This window comes from Numida meleagris, chromosome 1 (genome assembly GCF_002078875.1).
Source record: "Numida meleagris isolate 19003 breed g44 Domestic line chromosome 1, NumMel1.0, whole genome shotgun sequence".
NCBI classification, from domain to species: domain Eukaryota; kingdom Metazoa; phylum Chordata; class Aves; order Galliformes; family Numididae; genus Numida; species Numida meleagris.
Window position 1 is genome coordinate 429,013 of NC_034409.1, and position 18,567 is coordinate 447,579.

At 62.4% G+C, this 18,567-nt stretch overlaps 1 protein-coding gene across 1 annotated transcript in view; it reads left to right on the forward strand.

Annotated features, from left to right (window-relative positions):
- SHANK3 (SH3 and multiple ankyrin repeat domains 3) overlaps nucleotides 1-16,689 on the forward strand; it is a 19,132-nt gene extending 2,443 nt beyond the window's left edge. The window contains exon 2 of the mRNA XM_021384201.1: nucleotides 14,548-16,689. Coding sequence (XP_021239876.1) covers nucleotides 14,548-15,091 — 544 coding nt within the window. The 3' untranslated portion in view covers nucleotides 15,092-16,689. The remainder of the gene's footprint in view (nucleotides 1-14,547) is intronic.

Consider the following 18,567-nt stretch of genomic DNA (forward strand, 5'->3'; position numbering starts at 1 on the left):
GCCCCGCGCCGAGCTCCTGCTGTCGGCTCTCCCTAAGCCGTGCCACCCTCCCGTGTCCGCGCGCTCTGGTTGAGCCGCTGTGTTCCGTTGCGGGTTTCCCTTCCGCGTGTTCTCTCCGGGGCGATGAGCAGCGACGTGTGTTTCCCCGGTGCTTTTCCCTGGGAAGTGCTCTGAGCGTTGCGAGGCCGCGCAGCGGAGCCGGCTGAGCTGGGGGGCACTGAGGGTCAGGGCCCATTTCTCACAGGGGTTCGCGCTCAGACTGACAGAACCCAGAGCTGTGGGGCTGGAAGGGACCTCCGCAGCTCCAGCCCCCCCAGCAGCTGCACACAGAGCATCCAGGCGGGTTCGGATCCCTGCGGAGGGGGGTCACCCACCTCTGTGGGCAGCGGTGCCACCCCCGCAGCACAGAGCTCTCCGTCACGGTCAGACAGAGCTCCCTGCTCCCCTGCAGCTTTTTGTGTAAAACTCAGCAAAACCAAAGGACCATTAGAACCTGAGATGCGAGAGCAAACCCTCGGAAGGCTCCGAGATGCACATGAGGGACCCCAGGCCGACAGGCCCGCACCACTGCCCTCCCCGGCAGCGAGGCCGCAGTGAGCAGCTCCCACCCCCCTGGTGTCCCCCGCTGTGCCCGCACCGTGGGGTCAGCGAGGAGCTGGGCCCGGCACGCTGAAGGCAGCCTTGGCTCACCAAGCCGTGCCGTGCTCTCAAATGGAGGCATTTGGAACGGAGCAGGGGGGGGCACCGCGTCCTGCAGCCCCCGAGGAGCGGCCCCCCCTGCTCCCTGCTGCCCCGGTGACCCACATCTGGAGGGCACCGGACCCGTGGGGGCCATCGCGGAGAGGAAGGACGCCTCTGGATCTTGCCATGCTTTGTCTCTGATGGGTCTGGCCCCAAGTGCTCTCTGCGGCCGCTCCCTGCAGAACAATGCTCCTCACTGTGCTGCTCAGGGGGGATCTGGGGTCCGGCGCTGGGTGCCCCCAGCCTGCAGGGTCCGTCTGAAGGCAGGCGTGTGCTGCTCGAGCTCCGGAGCGCGCTGCCCACACATCTGCAGCGGTGCCGGGCAGGACAGGTCCTGGTCTCCCGGCGGTGACCGGGCACGGTGTCTCGGTTGCTCACCTGCAGGACTTGGGCCCTTCGCAGCGAGCAGTCCGGGCCCCAGCCCTGCTGCTGCTGGGGGTGCTGGGGTGCCCGTCCCCCCTTTTTGGGTCTCCCGGAGCGATCGGTGAAAAGCACCCGCAGCTCCCACCTGTCCCCCCACGCCTGCCTCCTCCCCCTGCCCTCCCGTGTCCCACATCGCTGCGTCGTGGTGCTGAGCCCCCGTCCCCGCAGCTGTGCGAGTTCCCCCGTTCCTGGGGACCCGTGCCCCATCCCTGCCCCTCCTTCATGCCCGCAGACCCACGCTGCAGCATTGCGTCCCCACCCCCGTCTCCCTGACAACCCCCCCAAAGCTCTGCCCTGTCCGTGGTCTGCTGCAGTGACCCCCTGTGCTGAGACTCTGTCCTCCCCCTCCTCCTCCTCCTCCCTCTCCCCCCCAGCTGCAGGGAATGCCTTCCCCCATCCGTGCCCTACCTCCCCCCTCCCCCCCGGCACTCTGCGTTCTGTGCTCCCGCGGAGCGCAGCGCTCCTCGTCCCCTTCTCGAGCCCCCTCCTTTCATCTCTGACGTTACTCTTACGCTCTCAGTTGAAATTCTTGAAGTGCTTCCCAGGAAGCCCGCTGCGAATGGAGCACGCGGCGACGTCGGCCGCTCTGCCTCGCTGTGACAGTTCCTCTCTTTTATGAAAGTACTGTAAATTCAGAAGGTGATGCAAGGAACAGCTGGAGGAGGTGACCCATTCCAGGACACTGTGTCCCGGATAAACAGCGTTACCCAGCACGGCCACAGCGGCCGCCCCGGGGGCAGCAGCGCTGCAGAGCTGCAGTGCAGGGCGTGCAGTGGGGCCGTGCAGCACTGAGCCCCTCGGGGGCTGCGGGACGGGCACGGGGAGAGCACAGTGCTGCTGCAGCCAGGGGGGAAGACAGCGGGGCCGTGCCCTGCACGGCTGCAGCGTCTCTGTCGTTCTCATATTTTGCACTGCTCCAGAAAGGGCCTTGAGCTGAGCTGCAGCTCCGACCTGCGGACAGCGCTGTCCTGCAGACAGCCCCGTTCTGGAGCCAGCCCGCATCCCACAGGGCTCAGGGCTGAGCAGGGCCCCTGGCAGAAGCCCCCCATCCGCTGCCATCGCGGTCGGTGCCGCCCCAGGGTGCGAAGCGCTGCTGCGGGCAGGAGGAGCGGAGCGGTCCTCGTGCACTCGTGGGGTTCGTGGCTGGAGTTTGTTTTTAGGCGCATGACGTTCTGAATTTACAGTAGTTGCATCCCGGAGCAGGGGATGCTGCTGCGCTGCAGCGCGGGCGCTGGTGCGTTTCCTGCAGGGGACCACGAGGTCCCGGCTGGGCACCTCCGGGAGCCGAGGACGGAGCCGCTTCCTCCATCTCTCTAACTCTGACTGTGTCTCCTCCCAAGGCGCTCTGTCCCAGGAGGACCTTTGACAAGAGGCACTGAAAAAGAGGCCGAGAAATACTGAGAATGAGAACCCGAGGTCAGAGCTGAGGCACTCAATGGAGGGAATGCTTGTCCCAGCCCCCAGCCCTGCAGCCCCGTGCGGATGGGCTGAGCCTGCCCCCGAGGCCCGGCCGCAGCCGTGCCCCGCGCTTTGCTTGCTCCCGGCGCTGCCTCCTGCTCAGCGTGCGGTGACGGTGCCCGCGGGCGCGGGGCTGCGTTCCCGCTGCGTCCTGGGACCGCGCGATGAAACCTTGAGCTGGGAACACGCAGACCTCGCTCAGCGGGAGCCCCGGTGACCGCTGCGCACAGAACCCCCCACCCCGGGGGCTGCCCCGAGCCCGCAGCAGCGCGAGGGGAAGGCGTGAAGAGCCGCCGACCCGCACGCGGTGCGGGAGCGGTGCCAGCGACCGCGGCTCGGAGCTGTGACCGGGAGCGAGCGCCGTGTGACATCGTTGCCACAATAAAGCTGACGTGAACCAACGAGAGGTGTACGTCTCTGATTGGCGCTGGGCGAGTCGGGCTCGCCGGGCAGCGCATTGCCCCACGCGTTCCCATCCCAGCACCGAGCTGCGGCTCGGAGGCGTCGCTCCTCGCGGTCCCGCTGTGCTCCCGGCGGTGCCCGCCCAACCCCGCAGGGCTGCACCATCCCCGGTGGAGCTCGGACCCCTCCCAGCCCCGGGGCTGCGTGTGAGCGGTGCTGGCTGGAGCCAGGAGCGCAGCAAGTGCCAGCACAGGGCACAGAATCACAGAACGGCTCCGAAATCATCTCGTTCCAGACCCGAGCAGCTCCGGGTCGGGTCAGCACAGCTCCAGGTCAGGATTCAGCCACGGGTCTGGGTACGAGGGTTTTGTTGGCTCCTGAGCGTGTTTGTGTTCAAGCAGCCGCCAGATGGATGGCGCAAGGCAGAATTGCAGCGGCAAAACTGAGTTCTACAGGTGCTGTTTCTGGAAAGCCCCAGCTGCTTTGTATCTGTACAGATCAGAAGGAGAGAAGAGAAATGAGCTTCAGGCATTTAGCTCCCAGGGCAAAGCCACCTCTTTCTGTTTAACCCCTCGGTTAATTCGGATGCAGTGAGATGGTGTGGGACGGACTCGTGCTTGTCCAGAGCGGGATTCAGGAGGAGCGGAGCAGCAGGCAGCTGAGCTCTGTTTGCCAGCACGGCCCAAGGAGAGACAAAGGAGAGGCACTCGTTGCTGATTGTGGCCCAGCAGTGCAGGGATGTGCCACCTCGGTGCAGGAGAAGAGCAGTAAGGGGTGCTCCTTCTGGACAGCAAGACTTCCAGCCAGGTCCATCCTCGGCTGCAAAACTGCCAGAGAGAAAGGCGCTGGAGGCCGAGACGCTCCGGTGTGGAAAAGCGTGAGGGGAGAGCACTGGAAGAGCGTGTTGGAGTCCTCTTGCTCTTCTAGGTCACTCCTGGAGCATAGCAAGTCACTGCAGTGTGGCACGGCATGGCACAGCACGGCATGGCATGGCACAGCATGGCATGGCACAGCACGGCACGGCATGGCACAGCACAGCATGGCACAGCACGGCACGGCATGGCGCAGCACGGCATGGCATGGCACGGTACAGCACGGTGGGGCAGGACGCTTCGTCCCGACGCTCCCAGGTGATAACCATGCTTCCTGGGCGCGCGCCGTGCAGGGCTGAGCCGCGCTCCTCCACGCTCCTCCCTCGGCTCCGGGTCAGGGGCTGCCCGGCTGCGGTTTCGTGTTCATCCAAGCTCATCCCATCGTGAGGACCGTAGCTTCCTCCCTGCTGGATCCTGGGGCAGTGGGAGAAATTTCTTTGCGTTGTGAGCGCGGCCTATGGAAAAAAAAAGCACAGCTCAGGATGAACGCAGCGCTCGTCTTGTGACGTCGGCAGCCACCGAGCCGGTGCCGAGCTGAACCGTGGGCGCCGCGAGGGCTCCGGGCAACGCAGCGCTGCCGGGAGGAGATGGGAGCACAGGAGGAGCCCAGGGCTGCGCAGCGCCCACCCGGCGGTGCCACGCGCCCACCTCCCGTGGGTGCCCGTGGGATGGTCCCCAGATCTCTGCTCCCAGCCCCGTGCTGGCGCTGTGCTGTGGCGCAGAGCCCCGGCAGCACCACGCTGGCCTTCAGCTGCAGCTGCGGTCCTCGCAGTCCTGAAAAACAAAGCACTTAACGCCGACACTCGGGAGAGTCAGAAACGGTGGTGATCTGTATTTGCCACTCTTGTTCTCACTGTGCACCATTTTTTCTCATGCATATGTTCTCTCCTCCCCCTCCTCTTCCCCCTCCCCTGCTCTGCCCCTGACTCCAATCCCACCCTCCCCTCCCCTTCTCCTCCCCCCTCCCACCCCTGTTCTCAGCTGTTATGAATAGCGCTGTCGAACTGTTCAGGCTTTGGCTGCTGGCCTCGCGCGATGACCGCTGTCCCATTATCCCGTAGCGCACACAAACGTGACCTGAGCGGGTGCAGAAACCGCCCGAGCCCAGCGGGCGCCCAGAGCCCCTTACAGCCCCGGAGCCGCCGGGCCCCGACGTCTGCTCGCTCCGTGTTGTTGCTGCGCCCGGACCAGAGCTAACATTCTCTCTCATTGCTCTCTTCCTGCTCTCCATCTGCATGTCCGCGCTGCTCTGTCTAGAGCCGCCTCTGGCCTCCGGAGGGTGGGCGAGTTGTGTAAGTGAGCACGTTCTCATCTCATAGCGAACTCACGTTGTCCCCCGCCCGCCCCTCCCTGTGTGCCCCGTAGCCTGTCCGTGTCCCCGTCTCGTGACGTTGTGTGCTGCTGCTGCTGCTGCTGCCCCATGGCGAGGGCTGAGGAAATTCCCTCTGGCTCTGATGGCGCTCGGGCGGGACCCCGTGCCCCACTCAGCCCCAGCCCCACGGGAACAGATGCCATGAGGAGCAGCCCCGCACCGGGGCCGTCCCCACAGGGCCCCGCAGAGGGAGCGGAGCGGCCCTTCATGCTCCAGCCGCACTCAAAACTGTACAACCCAGAGCTGAGCTCGTTGCCCACCAATGAGGGGTCTTCATGGCGGCCCACAGGGAGGTCCCGGGCTTACGCCACAGTAATGGCTGACATGGGATGGCCGTGAGGAAACTACAGCACCGAAAGTGCCCTCCTCCCACTCTGGTTGGTGGTTGTTGCTGGAGGCTGTGCTGGCACAGCCCCTCGGCCTCGTCCCCCGCCAGCAGTCCTGGGCTGGCCAGGTTGGAACTGGATGATCTGTAAGGACCCTTCCAACCCAACCCAACCCAACCCAACCCAACCCAACCCAACCCAACCATTCTGTGGCTCTGTGATCTACAAGACCCCTTCCAATCCAACCCAACCATTCTATATTTCTGTGATCTTTAAGATCCTTCCCAACCCAACCCAACTGTTCTATATCTCTGTGATCTTTAAGATCCTTCCCAACCCAACCCATTCTATGATTCTCCAGTTCCCCAGGCCGGACCAGGCCCTGAGACCCCTTTCTCCCTGTGGGGTTCCACCTGGGGCACATGCTCCCACCCCAGGCCACTCTCCAGGTGAATTTCCCCAGTGTGCATGGCCAACTGTGTGCTCTCGGTTGTGCTTCTTCTGTGTTTGTCCGTCTGTCCATCCTGTTGGCTTTTTTTGACCTGTAGTGTGTCTGAACGTAGCTACATCCACCTGTGTTGCTCCCGCGTGTGATAGCACACCCAGAGCTCTGGGCAGTCTCCTGTTTGATTTTACTTGTCATTTTCTGCACATTGCTGGATTTCCAAGTCTGCACCCCTCACCGGTGTCCGGCCGGACAGGGCCAGTCCCTGGGAGAGCAGAGTGGCAGCACGTAGGACTCTCATGCCAGATGCCACCCACCGCCGCCGGGCTGCCCGTTCCTCCTGGATGCCGCCCGCTGGGACCAGGTCTGCTCCGCTCCAGGCTGTGCTGCACCGCAGCTTCCAGCAGAGGGGTGGGAACCCCGGCGCTGCCTGGCCCGGCACTGCCCCGGCAGAGGCGGTGGAGCCCACGGCTGCAGCTGAGGACCAGGCACTGCTCCGGGCAGGGTCGTGCCTCGGTCTTGGCGCGGCACATCTCACTTTGTTCCCCCCCCGGTCGGTGGCGGGAGGGTCCCCTCATGTCATCGCATACGCCCACGTCCCTGTGCATTCCATCCTGTTGCTGCTGTCACTCCGGGTGCTGCAGGCGGGGGAAGCTGCGGGCTCGGCTCCGTGATGCGGGCAGTGTTGGGGCTGGGCAGAGCTGGCTGCTGACCCCACATGGGGACAGCGCTCATCAGCATTCACGTGATGAGTGCCGTTTGCAACGCACGGGAGCTGATCCCGTCCTCGTTCAGCTGAGCTGGCATTTCAGACAATGGCGCAGCCTGCACGCGTCCCTTCGCGGTCAGCCAGCTGCTGCCCCAGCTTCCAGCAGGGTTGTGCCTGAGCCCAGCACAGCCCCACTGTGCAGACAGGATGGGGCTGGGCACTGCGCACAGCCCAGTGGGGCTGTGTTGGTGCAGACAGCAGGCAGTGCCCCCACACAGCCCCTTCGTGCAGTGTTGTTCCCATTGACTGCCTGAAAACATCCAGCAGCAATGGAACCAGCTGTGCCATCCCCTCTGGTTTTCACCGGTGCTTGCTTAGCTGGGTTTTCTTAGCACGAGTTTTGCATTTACTTTTCTGGAGGGGTAGGGGTTGTAAAACTGGAATGCTTGCTGGTTACACTGAGGAGGCTCGGTTCTGCAGCACCCCCAAGGCACGGTCGGTCCAGGTGCAAAAGTGTTCGCTGCTGTTCAGGAGCGCGTCATAGAATCAGGGAGCGAAGGTTGTGTTGGAGGGGACTGTGTAGGTCATAGAGCCATGGAATGCTTGGGTTGGAAGGATCCTTAAAGATCATAGAATCATAGAATGACTGGGTTGGAAGAGCCCTTATAGATCATAGAGACGTAGAATGGTTGCATTGGAAGGGCTCTTGTAGATCATAGAACTGCAGCAGGGCTTGGGTTGGAGGAGTCCTTATGGATCATAGAAGCACGGAATGGATGGGTTGGAAGGGTCCTTAAGGATCATTCAGTTCCAGTCCCCCACCGTGGGCTGGGTTACCAACCAGTCTTCATTAGCTCGGTGCACATAATGACGCCCTGTGACCCCGTAAGCCAGCCTGTGTCCCCAAGGCCCTCTGAGTAGATGCCTTCCTGACGCATGACCTCAGTGTCCCCTCTTCCAGTGTAAAGCTGTTCCCCCATGTCCTGTCACTACCGGGCCCCCTCCTGCTCATGTGCAGCCTTGGTGGGGTCTTACAGGTGGTCTGGGAGAGCTGAAATAAGTCAAGGAACGCAGCAGAAGCGTGCGCTGCTCGGGCAGAGGCAGAGGCAGCTCTCTCTGGGACGGGCAGTGTCTGTGGGGCAGGGGCAGTGCGTGGCCGTCCCCATGGCTCGCGTCCTTGGATCACTGTGCCTGTTCAGGACCGGTGTTGGTGGTGCCGCACCAAAGCAGCCCCCTCCCCAGCCCCCAGCCCCATGCAGTGTCCGTCCCATCTCCCCTCCCCCACACCACGAGCTCTCAGCTCCTTCCCCACCAGTGCAGCTGCACGGGCTCCTCCCGCAGCGCTGCGGTGCAGGAGGGCAGAGCTGTCACTGTCAGGATGTGGGGAGCAGAGGGCAGCAGGATGAGACATTGCATCAGCGATACCGTCCCGTAACTTCCCTGGTTTGCTGTCCCGTGACAGCGTGCTGGCCTCAAGCAGTGGGTTTATGGAGCAGAATTTCCTACTGTGTTTGAACTGGTGAGGCGAGGATGCAGGAACTGGTTTGTGCACGCAGCGCAGCCTCCTCCCGGTCAGTGCGAGATGCTCTCGGGTGAGCAGGGCTCCAGGCCCCGCTGTTTGTCGGTGGCAGCAGCCAGCTCCCAGCAGAGCACCCAGCTCCGCTCGCCGTGCTTCCAAGGCCTCCAGGTCTGTCTCAACTCAATGCATGTGCCTTGTTTCCGTTCACAGCCGCGTGCCTTTGGCTGCCAGGCTCTGCTCATCGCCCTGTCCCCGCTGTGCGCTCTGTACGTGCCGGTGTTTCCTCCTCTTCCATCCCTTCCCGACCTTCCTCTGAGCGCAGAGCGTGCGGCCACGTCGCCGCGCTGCCGTCCTGCAGGCACCCACAGCTGTGACCCATGGCATTGCCCGTCCTCCGTGGGGCTCCCAGGCACCTCCTGCTGTTGGGATGGGGCTGTCCCGCTCAGCACACGGCTGCACGGAGCCGGCCTAGCGCCCACGGTCACTGCGTGCTCATGAGCTGGGGCCCTGCGTCCCCATCTCTTCCATCGCTGGGGTGGAGGAAGATGCCGAGCTCCTCCTCAGCTCCGGAAATAAGAGGGAACTCAGATCCTGAGCAGATGGAGGAAAGCCAGAGCTCACCGTCTCAGAATTAGGAGCTCCACGCTCTCCTTTCCCAGCAGGGAGAGGTTTCATCTGAGCAGCGGCGTGAGGTGGCTGCGGGAGGTAGGGACCCAGCAGTCCCTGGTGCAGAGGTGTCAGGGGAACACGTGCCCGTGGGGGGGCTCTGCCCGCTGCCATTTGCTGCCTCTTGTTCAGCTCTGGGGGCTCTGCAGTTACGGGGAGCTGAAGCCGTCGGGTCGCCGAGTGCCTCCAGCAGCGATGAGGTGGGCTCCTCTGCCCCCCAGCAGCAAGCTGCAAGCAGGCTGCTGGTGTTGGCCGTGCTGCTGGCAGCGGTGGGAGCCATGCTTGTCTTGTGCTGGGAGGGCGGCTCTCCCAGGTCAGCCCCTGGGGGCAGAGCGGGCGGCATGGGAGCACACGTCGCAGCACCGGGGGATGCTGAGCGCGGGGAGCAGCGCAGGGCGAGCCGAGGGTCCTGGTGTGCTCTGTGGGGGGGGGGGGGACAGAAATGAGGAGGGGAGGGAGCTCGTCAGTGTGAAAAGAGGTGAGCAGCAGAGGCAGCGTTCTGCATCAGCGTCCCGTTTGGTTTTGCAGAGTTGCTAACTGTTGGAAAACCCCCGTGTTAAATGAGAACGTATGGTTTGCGGCAAATGTGGAGGTTCTATGGAAAATCTCCCTTCTTTCTGTATTCTGAGTGTGCCCGTCACTGCTTGTCCCCTCTCCGGGCACCGCTCCCCTCTTCTTCATTCCCATCTGTTGGGTATTTACACACTGAGAGTCCCCTCAGCCTCACCCCGGCCGAGCAGCCCCAGCTCTCCCAGTGCCACGTGTCCCAGTCCCTCATTGCCATCACGGCCCTCCCTCGGTGCCTCCCTGTCCCAGTGCCCACATCCCTCTTGCAGTGGGGAGCCCCACACTGGCCCCGGGCTCCAGGCGAGCCCTCAGCGGTGTGGGATCAGCTCCCCTGCCCTGCTGCTCTCCGTAAGCGGCCCCGGGACACATTGCTGGCTCCTGGTCCTGCAGCACAGGGTTCTCCCACCCCCCTCAGACTCAGGATTTTGCTTTTCCCTTTGCTGGGCTTCCTGAGGTGGCTCCCAGCTCGTTCCTCTGGTCAGTGCAGTCTTCACAGCCGTTCGGTGCATCTGCCCCCGCACCCGATTTGTAAACCCACCAGCAAACTGCTGAGGGGATCCTTCTCCCCATCCTTGGGGTAATTAAAGAAGACGTTGGGAAGCATTGACCCCAGCGGCCCCTGGAGTGCACCCCAGTTCTCTGACCCACGCTGGACACCGTGCTGCTGGCCCTGCTCTCAGCCCCACGTCTCTGTGCTGGGCCCTGGCTGCACGCTCACCTCGGTCACACCCGGTGCCGCCGTGCGCGCCACCACGTTTCCGTCCCGCTCAGCAGCGGGGTTGTTTTCCTGGTGGCCCACGTGCTCTGACCTTGGCTTTGGAGGCCACCCCGGGAGGTTTCCATTCGCTTTCGCCTTCTGCTTGCAGGGACAGGCGACATATTTCTGTCTGACCAAATCCCTCGGAGACAGGAGCTGCAGAGGCGCGATGCCATCTGTGCAGGTATCGCCCTGTGCAGGAGGACTCGGTGTTTCCAACTGCGTTTAGGCAAAAGGAGGGGGGCACTGCCTGGCCCTGCAGCCCCCCCTGCCCGCGGCCGTTACCTTGGGGTGCTGCTGGAGAACCAGGAGCGCAGCCCCGCGGCTCAGTGCCGCTATGGAGGTGTTGGTGTTGTGGAGGTGTTGGGAATCCTTCGTGCAGTTCCGTGGTGAGCATTGGAGATGTCTTGGAGGGAGGATGAGAGCAGCTGGGCTGCACTGAGTGCGAGCGGCAGAGTTCTCCTTGCAGTGACGGGAGGGAGTTGCCTGTTGCTGGGCCTGGTGACTGCTGAAGGAATTGGGACCGAGATACCAGGATCAAAGAAAAAAGACTCAACCATCAGCAGCGTTCATGAAGCCTGCCTTTTAATACCTTCCATCAGAGCGTTCCCAAAGGGCTTAATTAGCGGACGGGCAAACACAGCATCCTTCTTTGCGTGGTGATAAGGCGCTTTTCCGCACGCCGGTGTTCCTTTCCTTGTGAGGTGCTTCCCATGAGAGCTGCTCCCCCTTTTTGCTGATTGCAGCCTGTGCCGGGGGATGCGAGCTGCCAGGTCCTGGGCTCCAGGTCAGGCAGGTGAGGGCTGCCATGCAGAGTGGTGACAGCCACCGTTCCCATGCTGCTGAGCTTCCAAGGTGCAGCTGGAGCGTTGCCGCGCATGGGAAATGAGGAAGGCATTTCATTTTCCCCACGGAGCTTCCTGGTTACATTTACATGATGGTGCCCAAAGGAGCGGTGGGCGACGCCGAAGCCTTTGTGAAACCTGATAAAGGGAAAGCCCTTGAGAACATCAACCAAAGGCAGAGCAGCGCCCTAGGACGGAGCAGCGCCCTAGGACAGAGCGGCGCTTGGCCTCGGCTGGGTCCTGGTTCCTCCGTATCAGTGTGCACTCAATGTGCACATGTGAGCCCGCGGTGAGGAGCACTGATCCAGAAGAAGCCCTCGGAGCAATGCGTCCAAACCTCGTAATGCATCGATGTCGGGATGCGGCGCGGAGCCATCGCTGGTGAAGGATCACATCCAGAAACGCTTCCCTGGCTCGGAGCAGAACCAAGGGCCTGTGAGCAAAGCGCTGTGCTGGTGGCCCCCAGTGAAGTCATCTTGCAGGGCTGGACGTCGGGGAGCAGTGTCCTCCTGTGGCACAGCGCTGCCGGCGGAGCAGAGCGGTGCTGCCATGCATCCTCCGTGCTGAAGAGGAATGCTCTGCAGAGCTCTTCCCTGAGCCCTGACCCTGGAAGCCTCCAGACAGCAAAGGAGCTGTGCTGGCAGCCATGGATCCCTGCAGCGCAGCCTGCCGTGATGCCAAGACTGCAGACCTGAGGTCGCTGTGTCTGGGGACGCCTGTGTGCCAACCTCAGCCAGCCCTGGGAAGGGGGTGGCAGGGACACCAGCGCACAGCTGGCAGCAGTGTCTCACCGTGCCCGTCTGTGGGGATTTCCACATCCTCTGCGGGGATGGCCCGTGCTCATGGACCCTTTTTATTTGCAGCTTGAACTCAAAGAAGCTCAGGATGAACTGCAGCGTTAGTGGGGCAGGTCTCCCCTGTCCGAGCTCCCATCCTCAGCTCCTGGGTCCTCCTTGGCACAGCAGTTCTCGCGGCAGAGCCACACAGAGCCCAGCCTGGAAGCTCTCAGAAACATTTGGTTGGAAAAGAGCTCTGAGATCCCCAGCCCAACCCCAACCCATCCCTCCGTGCCCAATGACCACGTCCCCAGGTGCCACATCCCCACGGTGCTGGAACACCCCCAGGGACGGGGACTCCCCACTACCCTGGGCAGCCTGTGCCAGTGCTGACCGCTCTTTGGAGCACAGATTGTTCCCAGTCTCCAAACTGACCCTCCCCAGCGCACCGTGAGCCCATCCCTCAACGCACAGCACAGCATGTTGCTGCCCTCTGAAATCTCCTCTGCAGCAGTCGTCATTCATCCTGCCTCAAGATTAATTCACGTTTGAACACGGATTTTGGCTTGTTCTGCAAGTTCCGTGGAAGAAGAGCCCTCAGACCGTAACTAAGTGCATCCCTCAGCAGCGAGCTGTGGTGCTGTCTCATCTCATTGCTCCTGGTGGGCCAAAGCCGCGTCCTCATTCTGCGTTCGGTGCCCAAGTGCCTGGTGGGCTGCCAGCTCCCTGAGCAGCGCGGGTGTGACAGCTGGGTGTCACCTGCTGCCTGGTGAGCACGCACTCCTGCATGGCATCCTCGGTGCCCTCCCGCCGCCGTCTCTCCTTCCCCAGCCCCTGGCAGCAGTCCCCCTCTCCGTCCCTCCTTCACCAGGCTGAGCAAGCTCTTGGCAACCAGCTGCCACTGTCTGCAGCCGCTCCTCTTCACATTTACCTTCCTTGAACATGAGAGACCCAAACTGTCCTCCGAATTCCAGAAGAGACAGCAGCGGTTTCTGGTGCGGTGACATGAGTGCACACGTGTGTCTTGCAGCACTCCTGCTGTGCTGGTGACTCCTGGGCTGTGCCAGCAGACCCAGAACTTTCTTCATCATTTCCCATGGGCGAGCTCCAGCTGAAAGCAGAGCTCCTTTGCCAGCCCCGTGCGCAGGGCCCTGGCTGTGCCCCGTCACTGCAGTCCTCAAGGTCATTCGGTTGCTCCTCTTTCCTGCTGATGGCGCTTCCCAAGTGTGACTCATCGTCACGCTCCTTTGTAACTCTTGCTTTCTGTGCCAAGGTGGGAAGAACATCAGAACAAGAGGCAGCGTGGCTGAGCCCACAGCCTGCGGACGGCCCTTCCTATTCTTGTGAAGCTCACCTTCTCACAGCCGCCTCTCTGAGAAACCCTCAGCACCTATCGGCCTCCCAGAACGCGGCTCTTACGCAGTGTCTGCATTGGTGGTTTTGGGCACTGCGTGCTTTTCTGTTGCCGTCAGTTTGCTCCAGGAGGGGAAGGCAGAGCTGGAGGGTGCCACGGTGTCCCAGCACCTTCCTGCCCTTGTGTCTGGGCTGGAGGTTGGGCTGCCTGCTGGCCAAGGGCAGCACACTCCGTCAGGTTCTGGTAGCACAGTGCAGCAGCAGTCAGGGCAGCTGGAGGCAGCACGGGGCAGAAGATGCCAGGCTGGGTGCAGGGTGCTGCCAAAGCAGAGGGACTGCATGGAGTCCCACGGCCCCGCTCAGCACCTGGGCCCCGATGGCCCCACAGCATGCCACCCCCAGGCTCCGCAGGCTGAGGGGCTCGCTCCGATCAGAGCACTCCCAGCAATTGCCCACCTGGTGGTTTTCTGGTTCATTTGTTTTCCCATTCCAAGCATCCTTGTTTACACCAGGGCAAGGTTTATGACAAGCAGGTGATGGCAGAAGGGAAGTGTTCTTGCAGCACCATTTGTCTCCTGTCAGATCCTCCAGTCTGGTGCAGAGCAGACCTTGGCCACTGCCCAGGGACACCGCGCATCCCCGGCACTGCTGCAGAAGGGACTGACCCAGCCCCACACTGCCCACACACAGCCCCGCGGGCCAGAGCATTAACGCCCATGGGTGCAGACGTGGCTTAGAGCGAGATGTAGACCGGGTCAGACCCTTCCCTGCCCTGTGTACAGCGCGTGCCAGAGCTCAGCTCCGTTCTGCGACGGTCAGACCCTGCTGTCCCACGCCTGGAGCCTCGCGCCGTTGCCTGGGGAGGTGATGGAAGTGCTTCTCATCCCACAGAGGGGCTCTGCCCCCGTGGCAGATGTGCTCAGGCCATTGTGAATTGCTCTGGCTCCGTGTCTAGAGCTGTGCCATTAGTAAGGGGAGGTGGTCCCAGCCGGAGGGGGCAGGTGATGGCGTGGGGTCCTCAGTGCGGCACCTCTCACTGAACCCGCAGAGGGCTGCAGGGCTGGGGCTGCTCCCGGGAGGGCTTTGGGTGCTGTGGAGAGAGGGCAGCGTGGCCGGGAACCAGAGTTCCTGGAGATAATTCCTGCAGCTCTTCTGCCTCCTCGGAGCAGACCTCGCAGGGCTCGCAGCAGGTCTTGGCCGGAGCGCTCCGAGCCGCGTCCCCGCGCGTTGTGTGTGTGCTCTGTGTCTGGGGACCTGGCCTCACCCCGCGCTCTGCTCTCTCTCCTCTCTCTCTCGCTGTACCGTTCTTTCTGCAGACTTTTCAGTAGTTTAGGAGAACTCAGCACCATTTCCCAGCGGAGCTCCGGGACCACCTACACAGTTCGACCTGGCAGTCGCTACCCTGTAACCCGACGTACCCCCAGCCCCGTGAAGCCGGCTCTGGATCGGACAGAGCCGCTCAGCACCGTGCGGCCGTACGGCCTGACCCCTCCCACCATCCTCAAATCTTCCAGCCTCTCCATCCCACACGAGCCCAAGGAGGTGCGCTTTGTGGTGAGGAGTGTGAGCGCCCGGAGCCGCTCCCCGTCCCCATCCCCCTCGCCAGGGCCGCCCCTGCACACCCTCCACCCGCCGAGGCCCTTCATGCAGAAACCCCTCCACCTGTGGAACAAGTACGACGTTGGGGACTGGCTGGAAAGCATCAACTTGGTGGAGCACCGAGACAAGTTTGAGGACCATGAGATCGAGGGCACGCATCTGCCCGCCCTCACCAAGGAGGACTTTGTGGAGTTGGGGGTGACACGGGTCGGGCACCGGATGAACATTGAGCGGGCGCTCAAGCAGCTGGTGGACAGCTGACCGTGCTAGGCAGTGCCGGCCTCTTCCAGAGCCACCCATGGGGGGGGGGGGGGGGGGGGAACATTTCTACCAGACTAATAAAACCCACTTCGATTCTCTTTCTACTCTGAGCACTGCACTGAAGGGTGTGGAGCCTGACGGCTCCCGCCTGCTCCTAGGCGGCCCCGTGCCGCACACACGCAGCCCCGCTCAGCCCTGCCGGCCCCGCGACGCCTTCGGGAAAAGGAATGTTGCATGAAATACATCCTCTTTTCCGTCCCTCCCAGAGAGTCCGGCCTGTATATCGCTTGATGTGCTCTTGCCCGGGGGCGTCGCTGGAGGCCGGAGGGGCCGAGGAGCCATGTGCTGCCGCGCCCGGGCTCTGTGTCTGGCCTGTGGCACGGTGACACCTGGCTGGGGCTGGGGGCCGGTCCGCCGCCAGGCGAGGAGCCTGACCCTCCTGCGGGTGCCTCGTGTGGCAGGTGGGAACAGGCCGACCAGGCCCTGGGGTGCGCAGCACAGCCAGGCCCAGCAGTGCAGCCAGGCCCAGCAGTGCGGCTAAACCCAATGGTGCATCTAGGCCCAGCGGCATGGCTAGGCCTGGCAGTGGATCTAGGCCTGGCGGTGTGGCTAGGCCCAGCAGCACGGCTAGGCCCAGTGGTGCACCTAGGCCCAGCAGTGCGACTAGGCCCAGTGACATGGCTGGCCCCAGTGGCACACCTAGGCCCAGTGGCACAGTTAGGCCCAGCAGCACAGTTAGGCCCGGCGGCACAGTTAGGCCTGGCGGCACAGTTAGGCCTGGCGGCACAGTTAGGCCTGGCGGCACAGTTAGGCCTGGCGGCACAGTTAGGCCTGGCGGCACAGCGAGGCCTGGTGGCACGGCTAGGCCTGGCAGTGCAGCCTGCTGCAGGAGGCAGGCAGGGTGCTGAGGAGGGGGAGCAGCCTCGGCAGCGGGGTGGCCCAGAGAGGTGCCCTGGTGCCGTGGGGATAGTTGCCCCGCTCCTGCCCCGCTCCTCGCCCCACAGCCCCTCGTCTGGCTCTCCCAGCAGACCAGAGCTGGGCAAGAGAGGAGAGGGACCGAAACCGCATGGATTGAAGCATGTTTGGGGGGTGTCGAGGGAGGCTGGTGGGGACCCAGCAGCAAACGCTTTGCCAACGGTGAGGGTGGGGGGTGGGGGGAGGTGTTTGGTTTCCTCTTGGTTTGGGGTCTTGTTTCCAAGGGGACACGTTGATGGGTAATATATAATCTCCGTGCATTTATATAGAGAGCAGCTGATGATCTACAAGAGACAATTCTGACCTACAGGATTCCCACTCTGTCCTTGTCATCCTTATTTTGCATCTTTTTAATCAATCAGCTATATATTTGAAAAGAGAGAACAAATATCTATATATCTATATCTATAGCTATAGCCACCTGATTTTGTTATAATTTTACTAAATCTATATATCTCTAGACTTGTTGAGATGCTGATGAGGAGGTGCCTGCACCCCTCCCCCGGGACACCCATAGCTCATGGGAGTTTTTAGCGACTGACTGAATGAATGTTAAAAAAAGAGTCTTTTTAAAAAAAAAAACTTAAAAAAAAAAAAAACCAACAGCTCCTTTCAGACACTCTGGATTTTAAAGATTTAGAAACACAAAGCAACGAAACCGCTCGGTTTTTGGGACACACCACGTCTTCCATCCCCGCAGGCAGAGACAGACGCATGGAGGTGGAGAGCTTCCAGTCCCCGCTCCCTGGATCCTGCTCTCCCTCCGGTGCTGGGGAACCCACAGACCCATGGCCTGGGGTGGCCCCAGTGCTGGAGGGGCAGCAGCCCCATTCCCGTTCCCACGTCCTGTGCGCTCCCCTTGCCGGCATCGCACGCCCAGGCTCAGGGGTGGCCAGGGGACGGCTTGGTGACTGGTGTTCCCCAAAAGCCGAGTCCCCCATGAAGGCATTAACTCTTCTGGTGCTAGAGGGAAGGACAAGGAGGTTCCTTCTGACCCTCACACATCTACGAACCTTTACAACCTTCAGCCAGTGGAAGGCCCAGGGCTGGGGCTGCAGCCCCTTCCCCTGCGCGCGGCCCCGGGCTGAGCCCCTTGGACGGGCCCCGGCGGCTGCGGTGCTGTCTCCTTACCCTGAGCTCTCGGCCCATGCGGCTCCATGCAGAGCTCTCTGGAAACCACTGAATTCTGTGTATCCACAGCGCTTCTTCCCTCCCCAAGCAATGCCCCAGTGCTCGCATGGGGAAGGCAAGGGGCTCCCAACCTGTACCTTCTTATTCTGCAAGCAAAAATCCCGCTGTAGATACCCGGGGTACTCCAGGCCTCCCACCCAATAATGGGGGAGCCAGGAGGCATCCCAGCTTTGACCGCAGCCATCGCGTCCACCCGAGGCCACCTTCTTGCTGGCCAGCTTTGCCATTGCGCCCGTCCTCCTGTGTGTGCCAACGCTGCGCTGTCGTGTGCCCGCATCCTGCCCTGTGCCGTTATCGCCTCCGGTCCCATCCACCCCTGCCTCCGTGCTCCCATCGCCCTGTGCCCTCTGTACCCCACCACACTCCCCAGTCCCTCCTGATGGTCTCTTCACATTTTGACACAAGCGTCACGTTGTCCCTGCCCTGCACCCTCAGCTCCCCGCAGCCCCCCGCCCTCCCATTACCCACATTCCATCTCCTGTGCCCACCCTGGCATGAGTGAGCACTCTCTGGCTACCAGAGCTTGTTGGCATGCTCGTGCACAGGGACGGTCCTGCACCACAGACATGCACCAGCCACCGTCGCTCTGCACTCCTCCATGCTCCGCGTGTCCCCGCCTGCTCTTGTCGTCACCTCCTGCTCTGCGGTGCCCGTACCTCAGAACCACGCCATGAGCCAAGTGTGTTCCCCGCAACCCAAACCTTCCTTCATGCTGCTGCTGTTCCATCAGCATATGCCCGGCGAGGTGGCACGGCCGCATCCCGTGGGCACTCTGCATCACTGCATGTCTGCAGCCCTGTGCCCTGCAGGCTCTGCCGTGAGCCCCACAGAGCACGAGGATTTCTACATACCGCCATTCCACCCACCTGTTCCTCACACTGCTTCTGCAGGGCCGCCCTGCGGTGCTGTGGGAATGCTCATTGCCTGCACCGTGCCATGGGGCTTCTGTGCCTGTTGGTCCATCAGCTGCACGCCCCATGCTGTCCTCCCCTGCTCCCATGCTTGCCACTCATGCGTTGTCCTGCATGCTGCAGCTCACTGTGCTGCAAACCTCTGCACCACTGCAGGTTTGGCTTAGGCTGCCCAGCTTGGTTCTGCAGCCCCACGCCTGCACCCTACTCCCACCTCCTCCATCCCCATTCCCATCCTTGTCCCTATTCCCATCCCTATTCCTATCCCCATTCTTCTTCCCATCCCCATTCCCATCCTTGTCCCTATTCCCATCCCTATTCCTATCCCCGTTCCTCTTCCCATCCCCATTCCCATCCCCATCCCTATTCCCATCCCCATCCCCATCCCTATTCCCATCC